The 22,341-nt window shown below is 38.1% G+C and overlaps 1 protein-coding gene across 1 annotated transcript; it reads right to left on the reverse strand.

The window, feature by feature from the left end:
• Positions 1–350: 350 nt before the first annotated feature.
• Positions 351–4,929, reverse strand: LOC122997616 (indoleamine 2,3-dioxygenase 2-like). Its single transcript, XM_044373883.1, has 10 exons — positions 4,766–4,929; positions 3,849–3,944; positions 3,552–3,671; positions 2,472–2,590; positions 2,279–2,293; positions 2,046–2,145; positions 1,771–1,888; positions 1,604–1,655; positions 1,245–1,393; positions 351–1,071 (listed from the first exon to the last, which is right to left on the reverse strand). The coding sequence occupies exons 1-10, from the start codon at positions 4,853–4,855 to the stop codon at positions 704–706; spliced, it is 1,227 nt and encodes a 408-aa protein (XP_044229818.1). The 5' UTR covers positions 4,856–4,929; the 3' UTR covers positions 351–703.
• Positions 4,930–22,341: the final 17,412 nt, after the last annotated feature.

The raw sequence follows: 22,341 nt of genomic DNA on the forward strand, positions 1-22,341 counted from the left end.
GCCAAGCCTTTTCAGGGCTGACTTTAAACAGCAGATGACAGATTAAGCCATTTTCAACCCATGAAATGCCAGCATTTATAAATTTAGTGTCAGTGTCAATATTTACACCAGCAATGATGTGTTTCATCACAGTACTGTCATCTAATTTAGTTCACAGCTCAAAAACAGGTTTAAGTATGCAGTACCTCTTTAATACACAAAATGCAACACTAAACATAGTCCGTCTCTGCAGCATGGTCTGCGAACGTTTTTACAATCATACTGCATGATTATACTGTATAAAGTATTATGTAAAAGTAAAGTACAAAGTATTGCAGTATTGAGTTCTCAAGTAAAAATATTAACAAAAAAAACAGTGATGTCACAATGTAATGACACACAGTTCTACATAACTACAGCAAAATGAGAAGTTGAACAACTGGACGTCAGCAAAAACAATATTATCAGCTGGTGTTAAGTTGCTCTTCAATGCTACATTTGTCTAAGGGCCATAACAAGTGCCATAAACATTTACCATACACTATTAAGGTATACAGCTGACAGTTAATTTACTAATACTTTAATTGTAATAATGACAAATACATTTTTCTGATTAGCATAATAGTGGTGCTACTTGTCAAGACTTTTTTGTGTGAGCCTTTCATAAATACATAACAAAGTGTTGGATATTGTGTATATTATTAAATATACGATAAATTATATTTCAGTTTCTCTCGATAAAGATGGTTTCTGTGATCAGTGCTTTTTGTGTGGTATTGCGAACGCTCTTGAGGAAGACCATGAGGCTGGATCCTCCGGTGCCTGTGGTGTTAAGCATGTTGCCCACACCTCTGAGCGGGCAACCCATGGCGCGTGCATGGTTACCAGGCACAATGATGTACTTGGTCACGATATTGAGGTGGTAGTTCCGTAAATCCACCAGAGCTGAGACACAGGAGTTGTAAGCCTGGCAGATATCAGAGCTGGAGCAGGACAGGATGAAGTCTCGCAGAGATGGACAGACAAAAAGAGTTTCTATCAGCTGACGGTGGGCAGGAGGCATGTAATCCCTCATGCGTGTCAGGAAGGCTCCTAGATAGGGCGAATCAATGAAAAGAACAGAAAATAAGACTTCGAAAGAAAGCAAATAACAACCTTTCCTGGAAACGTTTTTTGTCAGCACTATCAACTGACTGCACAAACAGCGTGATTCATTCATGAGAGGCATCTGAGGGGGTCAAAGGTTGGAGGAAATGCATCTTTACCTGTCTCATCCTCATGCTGAATGCACAGCAAAGCATCAAAGCACTGAATGGCTGAACTCTGGGCTGCACTTCCGCCTGATAACAAAATTGGCTCATTGCTCACACCTTCATACAACAGCCCCTTTGGAAGCATGGGGTTGTCTCGCCACCTAAAACAGTTCACACCCTGTATTATAAACAACCTTTTTATAGATGTTTCCTTGTTAAACATACCGTGAAGCATCTAAGTAAGGAACAACAGAGGGATAGAGCTAAATGTTGCTGCTTTGTAGTAGTAGGATAAATCTGCACCAGATCATGAACTAAATATTAAAAGCATTTATAACTATGTAGAACATTGTAATCGCTCTCAAACTCACCCTGAGACAAAAATTCTCAATGTTCCATGAAACGCAGTTGGGTCCACATGATCTTGAAAGAGCACAAATTTCATTATTCTTATTACATTGAATTCCCCTGCCTTCATAAAAGACACAGCATGTACATTAATTAAATTCAAACTGGGCTAGGTTTAATGCAAACTTACTGTGCATGAGTTTTAAAGTTTCCTTCATCTTCTTCAGAGACTGAGTTACTTTGCCCAGACCTTTCTGTACGCCAATGAGGTCAGAGATTTTCATAGCATGCATCACTTCCAGAGCCCCCTGGTTAGAGATGAAAGTTAAAAAATCCATCACTAAGGCAATTAGAATAAAAGAACTGAAAGAGACAAAGGCAGTATGTGTACAGATGGAGAACATCAGGCTGGGGTTCAGAAAGAGTTGACACAAAGAAATAGGAAGAACAGCAGTTAATACTAACCATAATGCCGGAACTAGCAGCCATCTCCACCAACAATGACACAATGAAAAATCCTTTACAACTCTCACCACCAGGGAAGGAAAAGATCAATTCCATGTTCCTGTTTTTGAAAATGGTGTTTTGAATATAATATGAGTAAAACATCACATGTGTGTCACACTAAGGAAGTCATATGAAAAAGCATTTGAGAAACTTAAAACAGAGTCAATGTCCTCTCTTTGTTTTCTACTTACCCAATTTCCATATCCCTACAATGAAAATGAAAATGAAAGATAAGAGTAACAAGTGTTATCCAAAGAAAGAAATACCTTGCTATTTTTCTATGTGAGTGACTGAAGTTTGGACATAAAGTTTTGAAATGTTATAATTAAGTCAGTCCGTGGACTATGGACATTAAGTCAAGATGTTAAAAACAACATCACTCACCCTGTGGGATCCTTCAACTTCCAGTTGGCTAAAACTGAGTCTGCATAAGTCAGGATGGGTGGAAGGCCCAGTCTGCGAGATACCAGCCAATAAGGCCAGGCCAGAGCTTTTGGGAGAATCTGTCAAACAAGAGCAAAAGTGAAGCTTTAGTTTAGTTCAGCAGTGCTGCCTCACAGTAATTTTCTGAAATTTTTAGCAACACAAGTGGCCTGGCTCCAGAGACATACTGTAGGTCAAATGGTCACTTCACCACTTTGGTCCAGATCGAAATATCTTGACAACTATGAGATGGATTGACATAAAATTTTCTACAGACATTCATGGTCCCTGGTGGATCGATCCTAATAACATTTGTAACCTTTCCTCTACCTGCCCCCATTTTTGCCTTTTAGTGTAATATGTTAGTGACAATTAAATGGATTGCTTTGGATTTTGGTACAGATATCCATTGTGCCCAGAAAATTATTCCTAATGACTTTGGTGATCCCCTGACTTTTCCTTTAGTGCCACTAGCACATCAAAGTTTTCATTTATCCTGTGAAATACCTCAACATTGACCAGACAGATTGGCACAACATACAGACATTCAAGGTTCCCAAATGATGTATCCCACTTTTGTCATCCCCTGACTTTTCCTCTATGAACACTCTGACATTTGCAGTGTTACATCTCAACAAATATTGGATGGATAGCCTTGAAATTTGGCACAGACATTCATTCCCCTCAGAATGAACTAATCACTTTGGTGATCCCTAAACATTTCATGTAGGGCCACCATCAGGCCAAAATTTACATTTTTCCAATACTTTGGTTTATGACTAAATACCTGTAGTGACATCCCCATTAGCCTCAGCTGTGCTTTGTGTTTAGTGCTAATTAGTAAATGTTAGCATGCTATCATGCTAAAATAAGATGGTGAAAATAGTAAAACATTATACCTATTTAACATAAGCATGTTAGCATACTGACATTATAGCATTTAGCTCAAAGCACTCCTGCACCTACATACAGCATCACAGTACACCATTGACTGAAATACCACATTTTTTGTCCTCATTCCATTGAACTGTAGTGTTTTACCTGAGCAGGTGCATGTTGTCCTTCCTGCCACACGTATCCCATGCTGATGAATCCCAGCGCTAGGTGAGCCAGCCTGAGCTCCCTATGGTTAGTCAAGAGATCTGGACTCAAGACAGGCATCTGGATTGTAAAAGATTGGGAACAAAATTTTGTTTTGTTTTAATACTTCTGTTTCCAGGAACAGTGAACATCATCAAGGCTTCCACAAATGAAACTGTATGTCCACATTTACGTGCACTGTTTCTCAATTCTGATTGCACTGAGTATTTGCATCAGGGATACATTGCTCATTCTCACCTTGTGAACCATGTCCCGTAGTTTACGGGACTCTATCAGATATGTGAGATTATTCGCCAGGTCCAGCCACACTCGATAATAGTCTGGAAGGTTCGTCTAGACAATAATAAGAATAAAATGATTTGCTCATTGATTTTTGATTGTATTTTTGCATGGAGGATTTTCATGTTGAGTGTAATCAGTAACATCATCAGTTCATGTTTGCCATGGTGCCTGACCTGCGTGTCAGGGAATGACTGGTGCTATCAATCAAAGAAAGAAAACAATTTAAAAGAGGGAGCCGTGGAAAACCAAGAATTAGCCAAGCAGAAAACAAGGGACACCTAGATGGGATATCATAAACAGACGAGTAGGCCATGTTTAATGCCATGTAATACTTAACTTCAATGGGTAATTTGAAACGTGGATGCAGAAGTAAGCTGTCATGTTTTACAATGTTTAGAAATCTATTCTTCGCAAAGGTTGTAGATAAGTTATGTCAGCAGGATGTCCCCTAAGCCATAAAGGATTTTGTGTAACAAGAATATCCAAATCAGGCATTTGAAATGTAATATACTCTCTTGTGTACACTGCTGGATAGTAAGCCTCGTCATGTGAGTGGTTCAATAGAAACTTGAAGAGACAGGTTTTCATGGGATCAATAACCTTCATAACTCAAAGACAAGCAGAATTATCTGTCTCAACCCAGAGGAAAAGTGTGCTGTTGACCAAATACTTAATAAAGCCAATAGATAGAGGGAAAAGTCTTCAATGGTCAACAAAAATGTCTCTGTCTGTACAGTACATGTGTTACTGTTATTATCATGACCCTTGCCAACCTTGGTTCAGATCTGTGTTAATTGAAATATTGCCAAAAGATTAACACTATAGTGAGAGGAAATGTGTATTATATGAGACAAAGTGACAATAAAACTTACCAGTGGCTCTTTAAGGAGGAATCCAAGCTCCTCAGATAAATCAAATGCATTGGAGTCTGCCTGTAGTGTTTCTCTGCTGTTGGTCTCCATATGCTCTGCTTTGTGCTGTGTTGCTCACGCAAAATTTTGAGCCTGCTTTCATTACCTTTGTCACTTCCCTTTTTATGCATACTCCCAACATCAGAGAGCCAATCAGATTTCTTGCACTATCATGTCAGCTGAAAGGATAGGGCAGTTCCAGTCATGTTGTCATTCTTCCAATTCCCCTTTTTCTTCTGTATACAACAATATACAGACAATGTCTTCTAATTTTTGGCAGTTGATGAAATAAACTGAAAACTGCTTCGGCCGAATAACAGAAAATATAAAGATTGTGCTGCCACACACTCTGCTAAATGAACCAGTGAGATATCCTGTTTATATCAACCCTTGCAGTAGTGATAATTTTATGTGAGTCAGCTTTTGGGACAAATATCAAAAGATTCAATAATACACACAATTTCTGTCTGTTGCAAACTCACTCAACATACAGTAATGAATTACGGGGGAAAAAACTTCCTATGTTGATTCCTTGCAGCTGGAAAATATTATGAATCTAAAATGTGTAATATCAGAATATATTTTTAATCATTCCTGTCACCCCACCACGCTTGGGCCAAAATATTCTCACTGACTATGCAACAAACTATTTGGCATACCAATTTCATTTACATGAATTACAGGTAGGTTATCTGCTACTATCCAGATCTATGTCATCATTAGGGTTCAAAAAGTTTACAGTAAATTGTAGACCTGTAGTTAAAGGACCAGACAGAGACTAAATTTTGCAAACTTAACACAGATACCTCAAAGAAGCCAGAAACCGTCCTTCCAGCTCATTAGCTGATGATGGAGCGCTTCTAAAAATCAAACCTAAATGTATTCTGTTTTACTGAGTGTTGCATCGTTGGTTGACAACTGACATGAAAGAGGGTTTTAGCTTGAGAAGATTGTCTCAGACAGTGTCAAGTCTTAGTCACAACGAAAAAAACTGTGGTATGAGGGCAAATGGATGTCAGTAATACGGATGGGAAAACGAAACAGTATCTGAAACGGCATCTGAGTATTTTTTTAGACGATGTCTCAACTAATGCAGATAAAGATTAAAATTCCGATACATTTGGAAAAATGTAGTACTTAGTGAGTATACCTTAATGCATTTTACAGGTTCAATTTGTTTCAATCCAACAGCCTCTTCCATCTTCTTCTTTTGCTCATTTTGTGCCTCCTCTGTTTGAAATGGATGTATTATATGGACTCAAATGCTTTTGCAGTAGCTCCACAGTCAAGGCACGGTAGGGTACACAGACATGCCAAAAGAAATTTGTAATGTTGACTGAGGCTGTGTACCAAGTGTGAGCCTTTGAGAAACTTTGAGAAAATATCTGTGCAAGTACAAAATGATGAGAGGCATCCTGTCAAGAAAAGAGAGAATGAATTTGCTAGTGGCTTCATCAATGTAACATTCTCTTTCATTCCTCCAGATACTATGTACATTTTCTCTCTAATAATGTTACTCTGCTGCTTTCAAATGAGTTTTACACATTATGCATGCACAACTTATCTTATCATGCATACAAAAATACTGCTGGATTTCTTTCCAATGGGTAAACCTGTTTCATACATGTGGCTGCTTTGTAGAGGCTGCTTTGTCCTCTGTCAGTTGGAGGTCGTGAGTACTTTCTCTGGGATTTGATCAAGTCTGGAGTGAAGACCCACACAGTATCTGAGTTGCTTTGTCAAACAGCTGCATTACAGCAACATTACAGAGCAATCACCTCCCCTCCACGTCTTATGTGAGCCTTCAGTTTCTGCGCTCATTGACAGCATGCTTAACTGCCTTTGCCAGCAATCGCTAAAACCATTTAACCCTCCAAAGCGGCAGGAGAAACCAGCAGGAAGGAGAGAAGGGTGAAAGCTGTGGTGCTCAAATTAATTTCAAGACCACTTACCAAGTCATCAGACACTGGGGGTGCAAAGGGACAGTGAATTTACTCTGCAAGGAGAGAGATGGATAAAAAAAAGGGACCTGAAATCAAGACAGTGTTGTGGTGTTACACTTCTAGAGGGATGACGTATTTAGAGTTCATCTTGTAGATTTGTACACTGTTTCAGTCACAAGTCCCTCCTCTCTTGGATTTCCCCAACACATTTTCTTTCTCTTCCACATTGTCAAGAGGCAAAACAATGGTGCTTCCTTTATTTGTGCTCCCCTGAGTTTTCCTTTTGATATGTACAGAATAAGAATGAAACTACCAAGTAGTAAAACATATTTAACATGCTCTACCATTACAATTTTCAGAAGTAATCCCTGCTATACAACTCGTTTCTCACCATCTGTGTTTATGTATAGGGTACAGTTCATGGACTACTCATTCCATGTTTGTCAGGTTCTGAACCACGGCTTGGACTCAAATGCAGACAAACTCAGTTGGCAAGTTCAAAAATCAATCCTTTAATCACAGCTGGGTCAGTACACAGGTGAACAGTCAGCAAAACAAGATTATCCAAATCAGTAGGCTAAAGGCAAGGTCGAAGGCAAAAACAGGTCAGGAAACTATAAGGTTCACAAGGAAAAAAAAAAGTCACACAGGAGCAAGACAAACTGGCACAGAAGGAAGGGAACACTGAGACTATATACTCTGGGGGAGGGGAGACAATGAGACACAGGTGCAACACATCAGGGCAGGGCAGGTAATCACACAAGAGGGAGACACACAAGGGCAGGAAGTGAAGGATCTGAAACGAGACAAGAGGTGAGCATCAAAATAAAACAGGAAGATAACTCAGCTATCCAGCCGGGGTATGACAATGTTTACCATTCCAAGTATTAATATATAGTATATTTACACTGGATTTTTAGAATTTGAGTGTATAATAAAACACTTTTAGTTCAGTTCATAAAACTCCTTTATTCTTCCAGTGAGTTTAATAAAATGTAATGCCGTGTGTAATGCTGTGTCCTTGCTTCCTCATTCACTGTTCCATATATGACAGACACTCAATAATTGCATCACCATTAGTAGCATGATTGTAAATTTTGCATCTATGAAATGTTTCTTCAATAAGATTCAAGAAGAGTATTTCTCGTATTGAAATATTTCCTTTTTTCTCTTTGAAATGGTGTTAATTTTACAATTAATCACAAGCTGCATTTTAATATGAATCATTCTTTGTGGATTATGCTCACATTCCTCAAGCTTTGCAAATTGCCTTATTTGCAAATCATTCAAAATAATTCCTCATGCAAAGTTATCATGGCTGCAGGCAAAGTTGGAAATGAAACTAAGGTTAAGGACTCATCTGAATGTTCCCTATGAAATGTGTAAAATGATGCACCAGCCACATGTCAACGACAAGTCTGCTTTAGTCTGTCAGTCTTACCCTCAGGGGAACTTTTCAAATTTTCCTTAATTCCTGTTTTTATGTACCCACAGTTGGTCTAATAACAAAACCAATTTCACAGTAACTCACTCCTACACACTGCTCCACTTGGCTTTAACCCTTTTGATGTCTAAGTGGGTAGATGCCAGTGCTGTACATACTTGGGGCACTGGGGCTCATTAACAAAAACCTGACTGATGCTTCTTTGGACAAACACAACTTTTTTTTTTCAACCCATCAAACTCCAAAGCTGCTGTAATAATTAGCTAAGTTTCAGGATCTTTGTATTTTGAGAAAGCCTATGAGAACTTTCACAACCTGAGATTTAAAGCTAAGACGTCTCAGCCTGTAGTGGAGCACCTAATTGGGGCTAAACTGGGTCATAATAAGGTTTGGTCCAGGCAAAGCCTTTAGATATCATGAACTCTGACATATGTATACACTATACACTATATAAAGTAGTGGGTATATATATATATATATATATATATATATATATATATATATATATATATATATATATATATATATATATATATATATATATATATATATATACATATATATATATATATATATATATGTGTGTGTGTGTGTGTGTGTGTGTGTGTGTGTGTGTGTGTATATATATATATATATATATATATATATATATATATATATACATATATATATATATATATATATATATATATATGGCCAATGTATGCACTGCATTCCCAACATGAAAATGTTTTTATCAAATCTGGAAATGCTTCTAGACTCACCTGTAAGGCTTCAGAAAAACAGTATGAACACTATCATGCTGTAAATCTCTTTACTGTCTGTGTTTACATACATTTAAATGCATTGACCCACAAGACTTAACAGTGAACAAGTATAATAAATCATTAAAACAAATCATCTTTTTTCTTTAAATCTTCCAAGCACCTTGGGGATTGGGCACAACTTAACATTTACAAAGAGAATAAAGGTTCAATATATACGCTCTCATCTCCACCATAAGCACTTTGTAAGTCAAAGGCCTTATGAATTACAAGACTCTGCTTTGATAACACCTTTTTCATCACTTTCAAGTACTTGGTAGGCAGGAAAATGTTCACTGAAGTGGTCAACCACAAGCTTGTTCACTAGGAAATAGATAACACTGATGATTAACAGTATCTTTTCTGTTCTGCAAAACACAGGCATTTCATGTTCAATCTCACTGCAAAAGATTAGTCCTGCCCTGCACTCTGTCCCACTGATTTTAAACCAGTTAGTAGAGAAAATGTTGTTCAGTACAGCAGCATGCAGGGCTCGGCCAAACATATCACTATTGTTCTCATTGTCCACATTAAATGATTTCAAGGGTTCATACATAATATGGTTTAAAGATGATTCTCCCAGCAATATCCTATTGACATTTGATATTTTTCGCAAGAGATTTAGGGATGTTCTTGAAGTTTTTAAGGGTGTTTTTGAAAACCCTGTCTTTTGCCTCAAATCTCATGCTCCACATATGTATTAGGGGTCCTATTTTTCTTATACAAGCCAGGTAGTGTATCATAAAGTGATGTTTTAGGATCAGGTTTCTATCTGGATACAACTGTTTTAACAAGTCATGATGTTCCATTGTTAAATGCTTTAAATGTACAGTTATGCCTAGTGTAAGAGATGGAGAAAAATATGTTGTTGATTATCTGCAATAAAAGCAGCAGCAAAATACAGTTTTGGTTTCCTTCAGGCACAATGTCACCAAAATGCAAAGGAATGTTTCTAACAAGACAAAGAGTCTGAATGGAATTGAGCCTTGTATTATTGCCATTATTGTCCAAGTTAATCCTTGTAGGATGATTTTTGCTCTCTAAGTACCCATAGTCAAAAGCATAAATTCTAGAGAACAGATCAGATTTTGACTAAACATTTTCTGAGAGATACTCCAACAGTAACTTTGTCTCATAGTGAGCCACCCCCTCAAGAATGTCGTGCATTATGTCCAAAGAAAGATTGTGGCAAAAATAAAAGAACTCTAGGCTGTTAAGAGTTGAATTCTGCTTTAAACCAAACACGCATAACTTCTGCGGGTCTGACTGCATTTCATTGCGACATGTTTCAAAAAGCTCTTTTCCACGCAAGATTATCTTGGGTTCATCCACACTGTAAACAATCCGGGCACCATTTTTTTCAATCAAACACAAACGACAGAAATAACATCCACTATAAGACTCTGTAAAACCCAGAATCGCATGCATCCCTATGTTTTCCCCAGTTATCTGACATACTATACTGTAGTGCCATCGACTTTTTCACTGGAGAAAAGCAAATCAAGGCCATGACTCTCCAGTGTTTTGATGTCATTAATCAGAGGCTGTAGAATAGGATCAAAGCCATATTTTTTCACATCTTCAGTATGAAACAGTGCAACCAAATGAACGTTCATCACAGCAGAGTACAACTTTGGTGGCAGATTTCTGGGGACAAAATAGAGAGGACCTATTTTGTGAACACCACATTTTGAACCCAGTGGGTTAGCATGTTTAAAGTCATCATAGTACATCTGAATTTGTAAAGAAGTCTGTTGTAAAGAGAACAGTGGATGAGCCTTAAAACAACTTCCGTCGCAAAAGTCTTCATATCTGTCGGTTTTTTATATATAAGGTTCCCCAAGCAGTTCACAAAGAATTGCAACACATAAATTTTATTGTTTCCAAAATCGGAATGTAAACAAAATTGTCTTTCACTGGGACTTGATCATAAGTACCTGTTTGTTTATTTCGCCTCATATCAAATCAAACTCCTAACATTATTTCTACTGGTTCCACAACCCCACATTTCTTATTTAAATATTTCATTCTTTTAGTTTCAGTATTAAAGCTAACAAGTGGGTTTTCAAAATTCCCAAGACCTTCTTCTAGTAGATCTTACAGGATCATCTTTAGGCACAGCAGACAGTATTTCATGCTTAATTTGGAAGTGCAGTCCAGTAGCAAGTTCTTCCAACTCACTAACAATTGTCGAAACAACACTATTTACCACAGCACTTCCTTGGAGTTTAGCAATAATTGAAGTGTAAGTAGTTTTTGTATTTTCTTTGTAAAGACCTGATCCATTGTCACACCAGACCTCTGGGCTCTGCATGACACTTCTTCCACCAACTTCTGTAGTATTTTGAAGACAGGTTGAACACGTAGTGGGATTTAAACAGTTCATCACAAGCACCCAATGAGCTGGTGGCTTGGCAGGAGATGAGCTGTTTGTCCACGACGATGTACACAGTATCAATTCTGTTCCGGGTTCAGCCAACAGCAAGGATGTGTGGTTATTTACCCTCTCTTCCCTGCAGGTGTTCATTGATGCAACAGCATGACTGATAAACAGAACAATAACATAAACACCTTGAAGTGATAGTTGAGATTCTTACCCATAAGGGAGAACGGGGTAACATGAGCCACTTTTTACATTTGATGATTTTACTGCAAAATGAAAGTGTATTTGTTTCAAATAATAGTAACTATATATATCTCAGGTTGTTGTGTATCCAAAGAGCACTTTCAGTAAAGATTAAACTGTGATCTTTGTGTGTTTGCCACAGAAAGAATGTGTGTGTAAATGTGCTTTTGTGTATACAGACAAGTGACAAATTAAAGGAAAAACTGGTCTAGGTCTGAATGCTTGACCCCTACAGTGAAGGGATCTGGTGGCTCTGTTATGCTTTGGGGGACATTTTGCTGGCATGGTTTTGGTCCACTTGTCCCCTTAGAGGAAGGGTCACTGTGAATCAATACAAAGTTGTTCTGAGTGATCACCTTTATCCTGTGATCAAACATTTCTACCTTGATGGGAGTTGTTTCTTCCAGGATGACTGTAGTGGAAATTTAAGATGAATTCACAGAATGCAAGTTTTATTGCAATATCCAGAATACATATTTGCAAGTCCAAATCTCCCAGTTTGCTAGGTTGAAGAGATACTGAATGAAGTTCAGTGTTGGTACTTATACATATACAGCCACATGCATCACAATCATCCTATATTCATCACCCTAACAGTTATTTTTAATTAATACACCATATCTCTAGGGAGTTTCTTTCGGTCTCTGTTGAGAATTAAGAGTTGAAGGCCAAATCCTTATCTGACTTTTCCTCCCTGGACATTCCCTCTAAAGTTACAATGAGTCCCACACTTCACCTTTGATGGTATCTGTTAGGAACATGTAACATGTGTATTGATGCTTACTAAGACACTTTATGTTGGCTTTTCCTTAAATTTGGATGGCTCATTATACCTACCGGCTCTATTTACCCCGTTCTCCCCTACAGTGGTATCTGCTGCTCCATGCGAGTGTAACAGATCCTCCACTTTGACTGGTCAACTGCCTCCGTGTTGCAAGAACATGCACTTTACTGGGAGTATGTTCCTCCTGAATGAATGGGGAGATACTGATCTGTATCAAATTCTCAGTGAAGTGTGCAAAAGAATCTGAACTATCACAAAAAAGCAGGGGGGGGGGGGCAGCTAGCAAGTTTTCAACTGCTCACTGCATACTTGGGTCTGTGAGACACCATCGTCTTTCATACTTACATATGAAAAATAAGCCTTTATGCATCTTGTTTTCAGTTATGTACTGTATCAATAATGTATACTTTTTAAATAAACTCTTTTAAAATAGTTTAAGACTCTAGGCCAACCATTCATTAAATATTAAGTATGTTGTTGCATTATTTAACTTATATCTGTGAGCTTAGATAATTTTGTTGCAGGACCTTCATAAGAACGTTATAATGCATGTAGTATCTTTCTGTCTGAATTGTGGAAAGTATGACTCTACTGAACAATGAGAGGTATAACAAATTATGACAGCCAATTTATCAGTCTCTTGTGTAATCCACTGTAGCTAGTGCATCTCCGGAAGATGTCACAAAAGACAAGCACACAATCCATTCTGCTGCTGGTCATGCCTCTAACATATGGGACATGTCAACAGAGAAAGAAAACAAAGACTAAACATCTTGGATAAAGAACACATGCAATTGTAATTCTTGTCATCTGTCTTTGTAATATGAATTTCTACACTTCACTACATATATGTGCAAGACACACAGAAGCACACATGAGCATGCATACACACAGGCACAGCCTACACTAAACCATCCCTTTCAACCCCCACTTGCTGCAGACACAGCCAAGAGTGTGTCATTAGTCAAAGCTAGAGGAAGGGCTGGTGAAGATGTCTGGTATGCATTCAGCACTCCAGCAGGATCCCCTTCTGTCTCTGCCTTTATTAGTACAGATCTGATGCTGGGATAGACAGATGCTTCACCTTGCTGTCCCTTTTGAACTACATCCATATTTCAACTGAACTGTCAGAGCCCAGAGCTGAGGGAAGTGCTGGAAACAGTCAGTCACAGTGTGAATTCTGCTAAGCGCCGTTCCTGCTTCTGTGACAAGTCAATGTGGGATAACCATTGATGAAGACTGAAGCTGTTTAATGGGACTGATTGTTAAAGTGACCCAGTACACAAACAGTAAAATAAAAATGGTGTAATTGTCTTTCAATATTTAGAGAAGAGTGCACAATTATGATACCAGTGGAAAATTAGAGATTTGAGTAAGATTTGATGCAAGTAAATAATTAATGATTATGGTCATGGTGAGAACATGATAAGCATTGGTAACAGCTTTGTAGGCTCCCATTCTGTCTTATTTCTTAAAATGTTCACAACACTTGTTTTTATTAGTATGCTTGTACGTTTTGTCTGCATGCTGTCACACTATTTATTTCCAAGTATCAAATCTAAGCTTCTGTATATCACTTTTTGGATACTCCACTCTACAGATGAAAGCCGCAATAACTTAGTTACATATTTTAGCCCTTCGGGAATAACTGCTAAAACAATTCCACTCAGGTGTTAAGAAAAGCAGAATTTTTAATTTAAAGCCAAAGGAGAGGACCAACAACAATAATACAATACAATAAAACTTTATTTTCATAGTGATTGAAATTTGGAAATTTGGAAAGAGTTTTGCAGAAAGATATAAATCCTGAATAAAAATGATGAGAGTGAGTGAATGAAAAATTACCAAAGTACCCTGTAAAGTTTTTCCTATCTGGCAATGCTATGGAGCAGTTTTTTTGGACAAGGTTGCACATGCGCGTGCAGACACTGGTGGATCACATGATACATGTTCCTGCCAGTGGTTTCACATTATTCCACTGATTTACAGTTGGCAATGACGAGCCAAGAAATGCAGCAATGCACCAACAAAGGCAGGGAAGAAGACTGCAAGCTAGTAAACATGGATGTAAATGCTCAAAGGACTCAAAGTTTTAAAGGGCAACATCATTTTTTTCCCAGGTTGTTCAAATAAATGGAAACATCCACTCAACCGTTAGCAAAAAGCAGTGACATGAGTTAGAGAGCTGCTGAGTCTTCCAAAGATACTCGCTGGCTGTATGTTGGAGCATGAAAAATTGTCCAAATATACTACGAGCGATGTCGCAGCGCTGAGTCTGAGTGTGTGAGATGTTCATAAATGCACCGGATGAGGGATTGCTGAGTGCCGGGAGCTCTGGAGGAGAGAACCAGGAGCAGAGCTGGAGCTTCAGGACAAATAACACCTGCGAGTCATACAGGACTCTGCTCTAATCTGGAGCTGTGTGAGGAGAGCTCAGAGTTTATTTTTTAAACTTTGAGCAGCAACAGTGAGTGCTCTGTCTGTGTGTGTCTGTGTGTCTGTTAGCGCATTTAGCAGGGCAGCAGCAACAGTGAGTGCTCAGTCCGTCTCTGGGGCTACTGGCTAGGCGGGTTAGGGTGTTAATATCGGCTTATATGTCGCAATGTCATCATGCAGAAACCTACGTCAGGTTATGTGGGAAAAAGTTTTTAGAAGGGCTTGAGAAAATGGCATTTTGATGCTTTGACCAAAATTTGAATTTTGGGATTTGAATGCATATGTAACACTACTGGGAAGCTACAGAATGATATAAAAACCTCAAAATAACAAAAAACAATGGACCAGCCCTTTACGAAAAATCTCTTTTGCAAATGTTTTATGAGGAAGGAACATACTGAATACTGAATTTAAACATTTTGGTTGTTTACAAGAAAACTTCACCTTTAACAAATGAATGTGCTAAAACTACAGCCTAAATTGATGTGTCTTAAAAAAAAACAGAAGAGGACATAAGATAAAAATCTACGTTGCATAATTTCAGTCCAAAGTCAAGGGGCACGGATTGCACAGGCCCAGTCTCAAGTTTTTAGCCTCAACCTCAGATCACTATCACACCCAGCAGAGGATCTTAGGCTGCATTCAGGCTCATATGGGGTTAGAAAGTCAGTAGTATAGTCAATAGCTAATACCATATATGCCTTAAAAGTGATCATTAAAAACTTAAAATCTTCAATAAACAGTAGAGAGGCTGACATTGGGTATGAGAGAGACATGCACTCTCATGTTAGTTCTTAGATCTTGAGAGTCACGCTATCCCATTTAGGCCTGGAACCACTGCACATTTTCAAATCGGTAATCAGTATAATATTGTTCAGGGGGACACTAAGGCAAGTGCTGGTGAAAAGATTAAGTGTGTTTGTTTAGATATTCCTCTTGACAGTGCCATTGGCAGTGCCTGGGCATTTTTTTTCTATAATTCTTATGCTTTACACGGGATTACCATGCTAAACTAACAGTCCGTCAGCTGTGGGATTATATCTGCACCGTGTCGTCTTTCAGAGCACACAAACACCATAAGTGCACCTGTCACCTGCCCAGCACGCTGCTGTTAAACCAGAAACACCACACCTATACCTTATTTTTATACAGTCTGTGGGCAACACACAGCACAGCACAGCTATGCTAATGATGCTAGCCATGCTAACTAGCTGCTAGCCACCATGAAGGCTGGTAAAATGGACCCGTTGCATCTCTTTGTATCTGTGGGTTGGTGCTCCGGTCAGTGTCTTATGAGATGCTTGTCGGTAAATGTGTGTTTTTAAAACTTATTTCAGGACTGCGCTCAGGGGCTCCACTGTAAACGCCCCCACAGGATGTAATAGAAACTGTTCACTCCAATTCATTTTGAAAGAGCAACGTGGCCAATGGGGAAACTCCAACACTGGGCCAACCAACCAATGGTGTAACTTCATCACTCAATGAGTCACTCGATCTGTCAGTCAGTCAGTGTTCGGGGTTCGGGCTGGTTATAGGGCTGGTCTATGGCCAGTCCAGCCAAAAAAGGAGGAAAAAAACATGACATATGAAGTGGTACTTCATAATTACTGTGTAATTGTCATTAATTGTGTGATTTATACTGTAGTTGAATTTAACAGACATGAAGACAGGTTACATATCCACCCAAAAAACTCCATAAAGATAGTTGTTGATGGCAAAAAAAATGTGCCCAACCAATATGTTTGATATTGTGGCCCAAAGGGCCAAAATCTCATGCTTGTACATAAATAAACAGAAAGTCCAAAATCAAATGCTTCAAAGGAAATAAGAAAGGCAGAATATTTCTTTAGAGGCTGTATGGGTACAAGTTGGACTTTCATATATAACAAATAAGGACAGTTAGAGATAATGATAAATGCAATCTTAATAGTTACCCTTGAATAAACTCCCTGATGTGCTTACAGTATATGATTAATACATCCAGAAGTCACAGTGTAGCATTGATTGCATTCCACTATATGCCTCAAAAGTATTCTATCTAATGGTGTCTGGCTGTGATAAAGTAAACATTTCAAAACAAGATTTTTGGCTGACTTTCAAAAATTTATCTGTTCCCCATATTTTAAATCCAGAGGTGACCGTGCTTTTATGCTTGTTGCTCCAAAACTTTGGAACAGCCTTCCCCATCCCATCAAATCTGCTGAATCAGCAGTTTGTTTTAAATGGCTAATTTCTATAGGTTAGCATTTTTATAATTACTCTCTGTTTGCCTTTAGTTTTGATTATCTTGGTTGTGTGCTTATTTCTTGTCTATGTATCAGGCATATGTATATATATGTATGTAGGTATATATGTATATTTGTATTTGCATGTATTTCTATATTTATGTATCATATCCTGAATGTGAAGCACTTTGTAACTGTGCGTTTCAAAAAGTGCTATATAAATTGTTCTTCTTCTTCCTCTTCTTCTTATCATTCTTCTTCTTCTTCTTCTTCTTCTTCTTCTTCTTATTATTATTATTATTATTATTATTATTATTATTATTATTATTATTAAAAATGTACATACAGTATCTTCTGCATCATAAACAGAGCTCATCCAAAACGCAGCTGAAGTTTCCACACAAAGAGTTTTCGATTATCTGTAAATGACCTCAACTCATTAAGATTGGATGCAACATTTGTATGTATACATGAATCTGGGGAAGTACCGTAAGCTGTCCTAAGAAGTATACATTTTTTTACTTTTACCTTTATTTTTTATGCTATCTTACTTTTGACAACAATGTCTAGGAGTTCAGGAAGGACCTATGCAATTCTCGGCTGCTCCAACAATAGTGGTAAAACTATCTTTGGAAAAAACTGAATGCGAAATACAGATGCCTTTGCTTCATGAAGACTGCCCTGTCTGAGACTATACACTTTACAATAATGTCTACATTTTTGCCGAAGTTTGTCATCAATTTACTGACTTAATTTAGAAAATCAACAATCTTTGCAAAAGCGTAATGTTATTTCTTTGCTCATTTGGAACTAATGGTTATTTTTCCATTTCATATTGTGATATCAAGAATATTTAGGTAGCATATTCAAGTGTGGATTTTAAATTGATTGGTGCAAAGCAATTTCTATGACATGAAACACAATTTACAGTAATGTAATGGACAATATTCTAATTAGTATTGTTTTTTACCACTCTCAAGGTGTGTGGAATACATTTCCAACAAAAGAACACCCATACCCAGTATTGCATATGGGATATGAACATCATGTAAGTTTGATTCCATTTTTCCTAGAGTTACCATAGGTTTTATTCATTGCCCCCATGACATTTATAATTTAGCAAGAGATTCTAATTAAAATGCTTTTCAAATTGTCAGTTTCATATGGTTGTTTTTGGTTTAAGTATGTTGTATTATCCTGTTTGAAAAATGTAAGTGCCTTTTTTTTCTTTCAGTTTTTCTGTCTTTCCTCAGGGGATAAAGTCATTTGGTAGAACCCCTACCCCCTGGTGGCAACTTTTGTGCGCCCTCATGGCTTTTCTCCCACAGCCAAGGATCATCACACTGTTACTTGTTCTAATGAAGCTCCGCCTTGGTTTAATGTTCACAGACTTAGGAAAACGGTTTGGAATAAGCTGGAGCACAGCCTGTGAGATCTTTGCACTCTGGAGACCAATACTTGCAAAGTTTTTGAGGGAAAAGGAGATTGCTTGGTTGCCCAGAGATACTCTAAAAACAATAAGGCCTCAGAGTTTCAGTTTCATTATCCCCAGGCAACATAGACTGTACAGAAATATTTGTACAAAGATGACAGAACTTAAAGAAATGATCACAAACATACAGCAACTACAAACATCATAACACCTACAAAGTCCTATATTGTATAGCCCCCAATGGTTATGTGATGTTTGTATCAAAATTGTTCAGTGGAAGAGCCAGTGATGCTTTTATCAAAAAGAACAGTGGTCTTGCTGACCACCTGATTCCTGGTGATCAAATTTTAGCGGATCATGGATTCACCATCACAGATGTATTGCCTCTCGGTGTGACTCTGGCTCTTCCAGCATTTATACACGACTGTAAAGAACTCTGAGAAGTTACAGAAACATGTTACTTGACAAATGTCAGGATCCATGTTGAGTGTGCAATTACAGGATTGAAAGGTTTTTAAATTTTGAGTAATGTAATCCCTGGTAGGGTAAAAAAATGTTGATGACATTGTAAGTATTTGTGCAGGGTTATGTGACTTGCAACCTCAGTTAATTCAGAAGGAAACAGAGGAAGAAGAAGCACCTGGGGTGGATGAAAGTGAAGACATAGATGAGCAAGAAAGAGATGAATATTTATGGGACATTGCAGGACACTGAGAAAAAACTAATAATATTTTGGTGGTGACTATGACTGTGTACTCCATAAGTCCTTAAGAGAAAAGATGTGCATATTACTCCAAAAATCATTTATGTTTTAATTATTTTTCCACTGTAGCTTTGATTATTCTTGGAAAAGCACAATGAAGAACTAACAGATGATGTTTAACTAAGCAACTTTGTTACAGCTTTGTTCAACATAAGGCATAAAAAGTGAAAGGTTACTCTGAGAATGCAATAAAGCAGTGATGTTAATGTTTGCATAAAATGCATATATGCTTGGGGTATTGGGGTTTTAAAAAATACTCAGTACAGTAGAACTAAGGTTGTCAAACTAATAAGTCTGCTACATATGAATGTAAAATGACAAGCTATTGTGCTCACAGTTAATTTGTCATTTCAGAAACTCACCTGAGAGTTCACCATTTCACTTTTATAAGTGAAAATTTAGATTTAAAGAATAAAGGAAATTAAAGAATTTAAATTTTGATATTTAAGTTGATCCTCATTAAAGTCAAAAGAGAACTACTTGAGTCCATGAACTTTGATTACTCCATGTTATTCTGGTAGCTATTGCTGGTAGCAGAAGCTCAAAGTTACCCTTCTTCAGGTGGCAAATGGCACATCAATGATAATGTGTTCATTTGGGGTCCATACCATCCACTAACAATTTGTTTTGTTTGCACAATGCATCACTACTTGGACCAGTTTCCATGAGAACATATCTTCCATTTATATGTTTTACATCATATTTGCTTGATTCAATCATTTTTAGCAGTCTGCCATTGTTTGCCTCAAGCTTCTTCAGTGTAGGACACTTACTCTCAAGGGTGGTATCTGCATCTGATTCCATCAAGGCTGGCACCGAGCCAGTTTCCTTTCTCATGAACAATTAGACCTTTAGTCTTCACTGTTTGCCCTGTGGTCTCCACAAAACATTTTTCTAGCCAAAGGCTCAGATGTTTGACTGTATCTAGGGGCTGTGCTTCCAATAAATTTGCAGTTCAGTCTTCTTTCCACCGAGTGCCTTGGGTCTGCTTTTTTGGCACTTCAGATGCCTTGCTACTGGTTATTCTAATTTTTCTTTGGTCTCGCCAAAATGGACAATTCTGGCCCTTTGTTTTTGCTTCTATTTTCTCTCTTTCATCTTTCCCACATTTGACTTATCTTTTCAAAACTACTTTGCAATATTTATATTTGTGTTCAGCACATTGTTCATTGAGTAGTTCATTAATATTTGCATTCTTCTGTGGCTTGCAGGCAACACAGAATGTAAAATGTTTCTGGGTATCATGGCTAAGCCAGCCATCTCAGGGGATGAAAAGTGTCAAATGACATCTGCATCTGTCTCAAATGCTGTAGCTGTAACTTTTGCTGTTACTTCTGTACTTTTCCTAGGTCCGTGGTTTGGCCCTTGAGTGTTCTCAGCTGTGTCTGGCACCACATTTTCCCCACTGGATTGGTTCCAGGGACACACTTTGTCAGTGCAGGATGTGCCTGTGAAGCCTTGGGTCACAGCATCTTTCACCTTGTAAAGTAGTCCTGCTGTATGACTGCAGCACTTCCCTCTCTTGGCCATACAGTCACAGTTCACACCTACAACTTTGCCATATATCTTCTGCAGAGTTCATTCAACATTACGATTGTTGTTAATGGACTGTGAGTATAGGACAGGTCCTTTAAGAATGATATGTTCATCATCTTGTAAAGTGTGCAATATTTGGCCAACCCATCTGGAGCTCAGGTAATTTTGACCCTCTATGAGTGACCTGTAGTTGGCATTTTGTTTTTGTATTTTCTCATCACATTCCAGGGGATTAATGAAATAATCTTGAATACCTATAAAACAACATGAATTCATATTTTTTAATTTTTACTAATTTAACTGGTCTGTAATGATTAAATGCAACTCTTGATTGATTATGCTAGCTAGCTAGTACAGTAACATAAAATTACAGTACAAATACATTTACAATTATAAATTACAGTAGTAAAATTGGAATAATGTTAAGATAGCCATTCATATAAGGTATTTTCATCAGTAACTGGGGACCACTGCATAACATTGTCAATCCAACTACCCATGCTACTGCAGGCAGCAGCAGACAATGAGTCACTATAGCCCCTTTCACACATGCAGTCTATCCCTGAAATGTTCAGGAACATTTCCTGCATGGGGTCATATGTGAATGGGAGCAGGGATCGATATTCAGGGAAATATGTACCCCCAATCTCCCACTTCAAGACCTAGGAACATTTCGGGGGAAAATGCCGGTACAACTGTGTTGTGAATGAAAGCAGTAACATTGCAGGGACAAACACATAAAGGGTTACATCCATCTGATGAAAGATGCTTTCATGTGGAGCGAGCAAACCAATTTTGGCACTTCCGCATTGGCTTCATTTTACAGCCCCAGAGGTTGCCGCTTGGTACACATACATCTGGCTTTGCCTATCTTCTTCTTCTTCTGTTGAGTTTTATGGCGGTTGGCATCCATAAGTGCTGCATTACCGCCATCTGCTGGACTGTCTATTCCGGCATTGCCATGGCACGTGTGAAAAGGTGCAAGACAGTAATGTTCCTGAATGTTGCTGCATGTGCCTGAAAGGTTATCCCACTAATGTACCGAGAACTATGTATGAAAGAGGCTTATGACTTGCCATCGCAGTAATGGTGGCGCCAGTAGATGGTGGAACACACAAATCAGTCCCAGGATTCATCTATATCCCTTTAAGACCAGATGCAACATCTGGGTGTGACATTTGTGTGCTTTAGAAATGGATGTGACGTGAGGGCATTTTAGATAATGTCATCATTTTCAAGACACGTGACCAATGAAATGCATCATAATTCAAAGAAACACATGTGAGGAAGGCGAAATGCATGTTGGGATGCATTTTTTTGTTTGTTTTTTTTCAGGGTTCTTAGCCCACCATAGCCTCCTAGCCTCCATGTTTTCAGAACACCCTCAGGCTTTAGGAGGTTGTTTTCAATCAATGCCTTAGGTTTTAGAATGTTTTTTTAGAGGGCACCTTAGATCATAATGAGTTAAAAGAAAACACAATCAAGGTTATGTTAACTCTCATCTGGAGAACTATCTGTCCATCCAGATAGTTTTGGTTCAGTTGC

This window comes from Thunnus albacares, chromosome 14 (genome assembly GCF_914725855.1).
Source record: "Thunnus albacares chromosome 14, fThuAlb1.1, whole genome shotgun sequence".
In the NCBI taxonomy this organism is placed as follows: Eukaryota; Metazoa; Chordata; class Actinopteri; order Scombriformes; family Scombridae; genus Thunnus; species Thunnus albacares.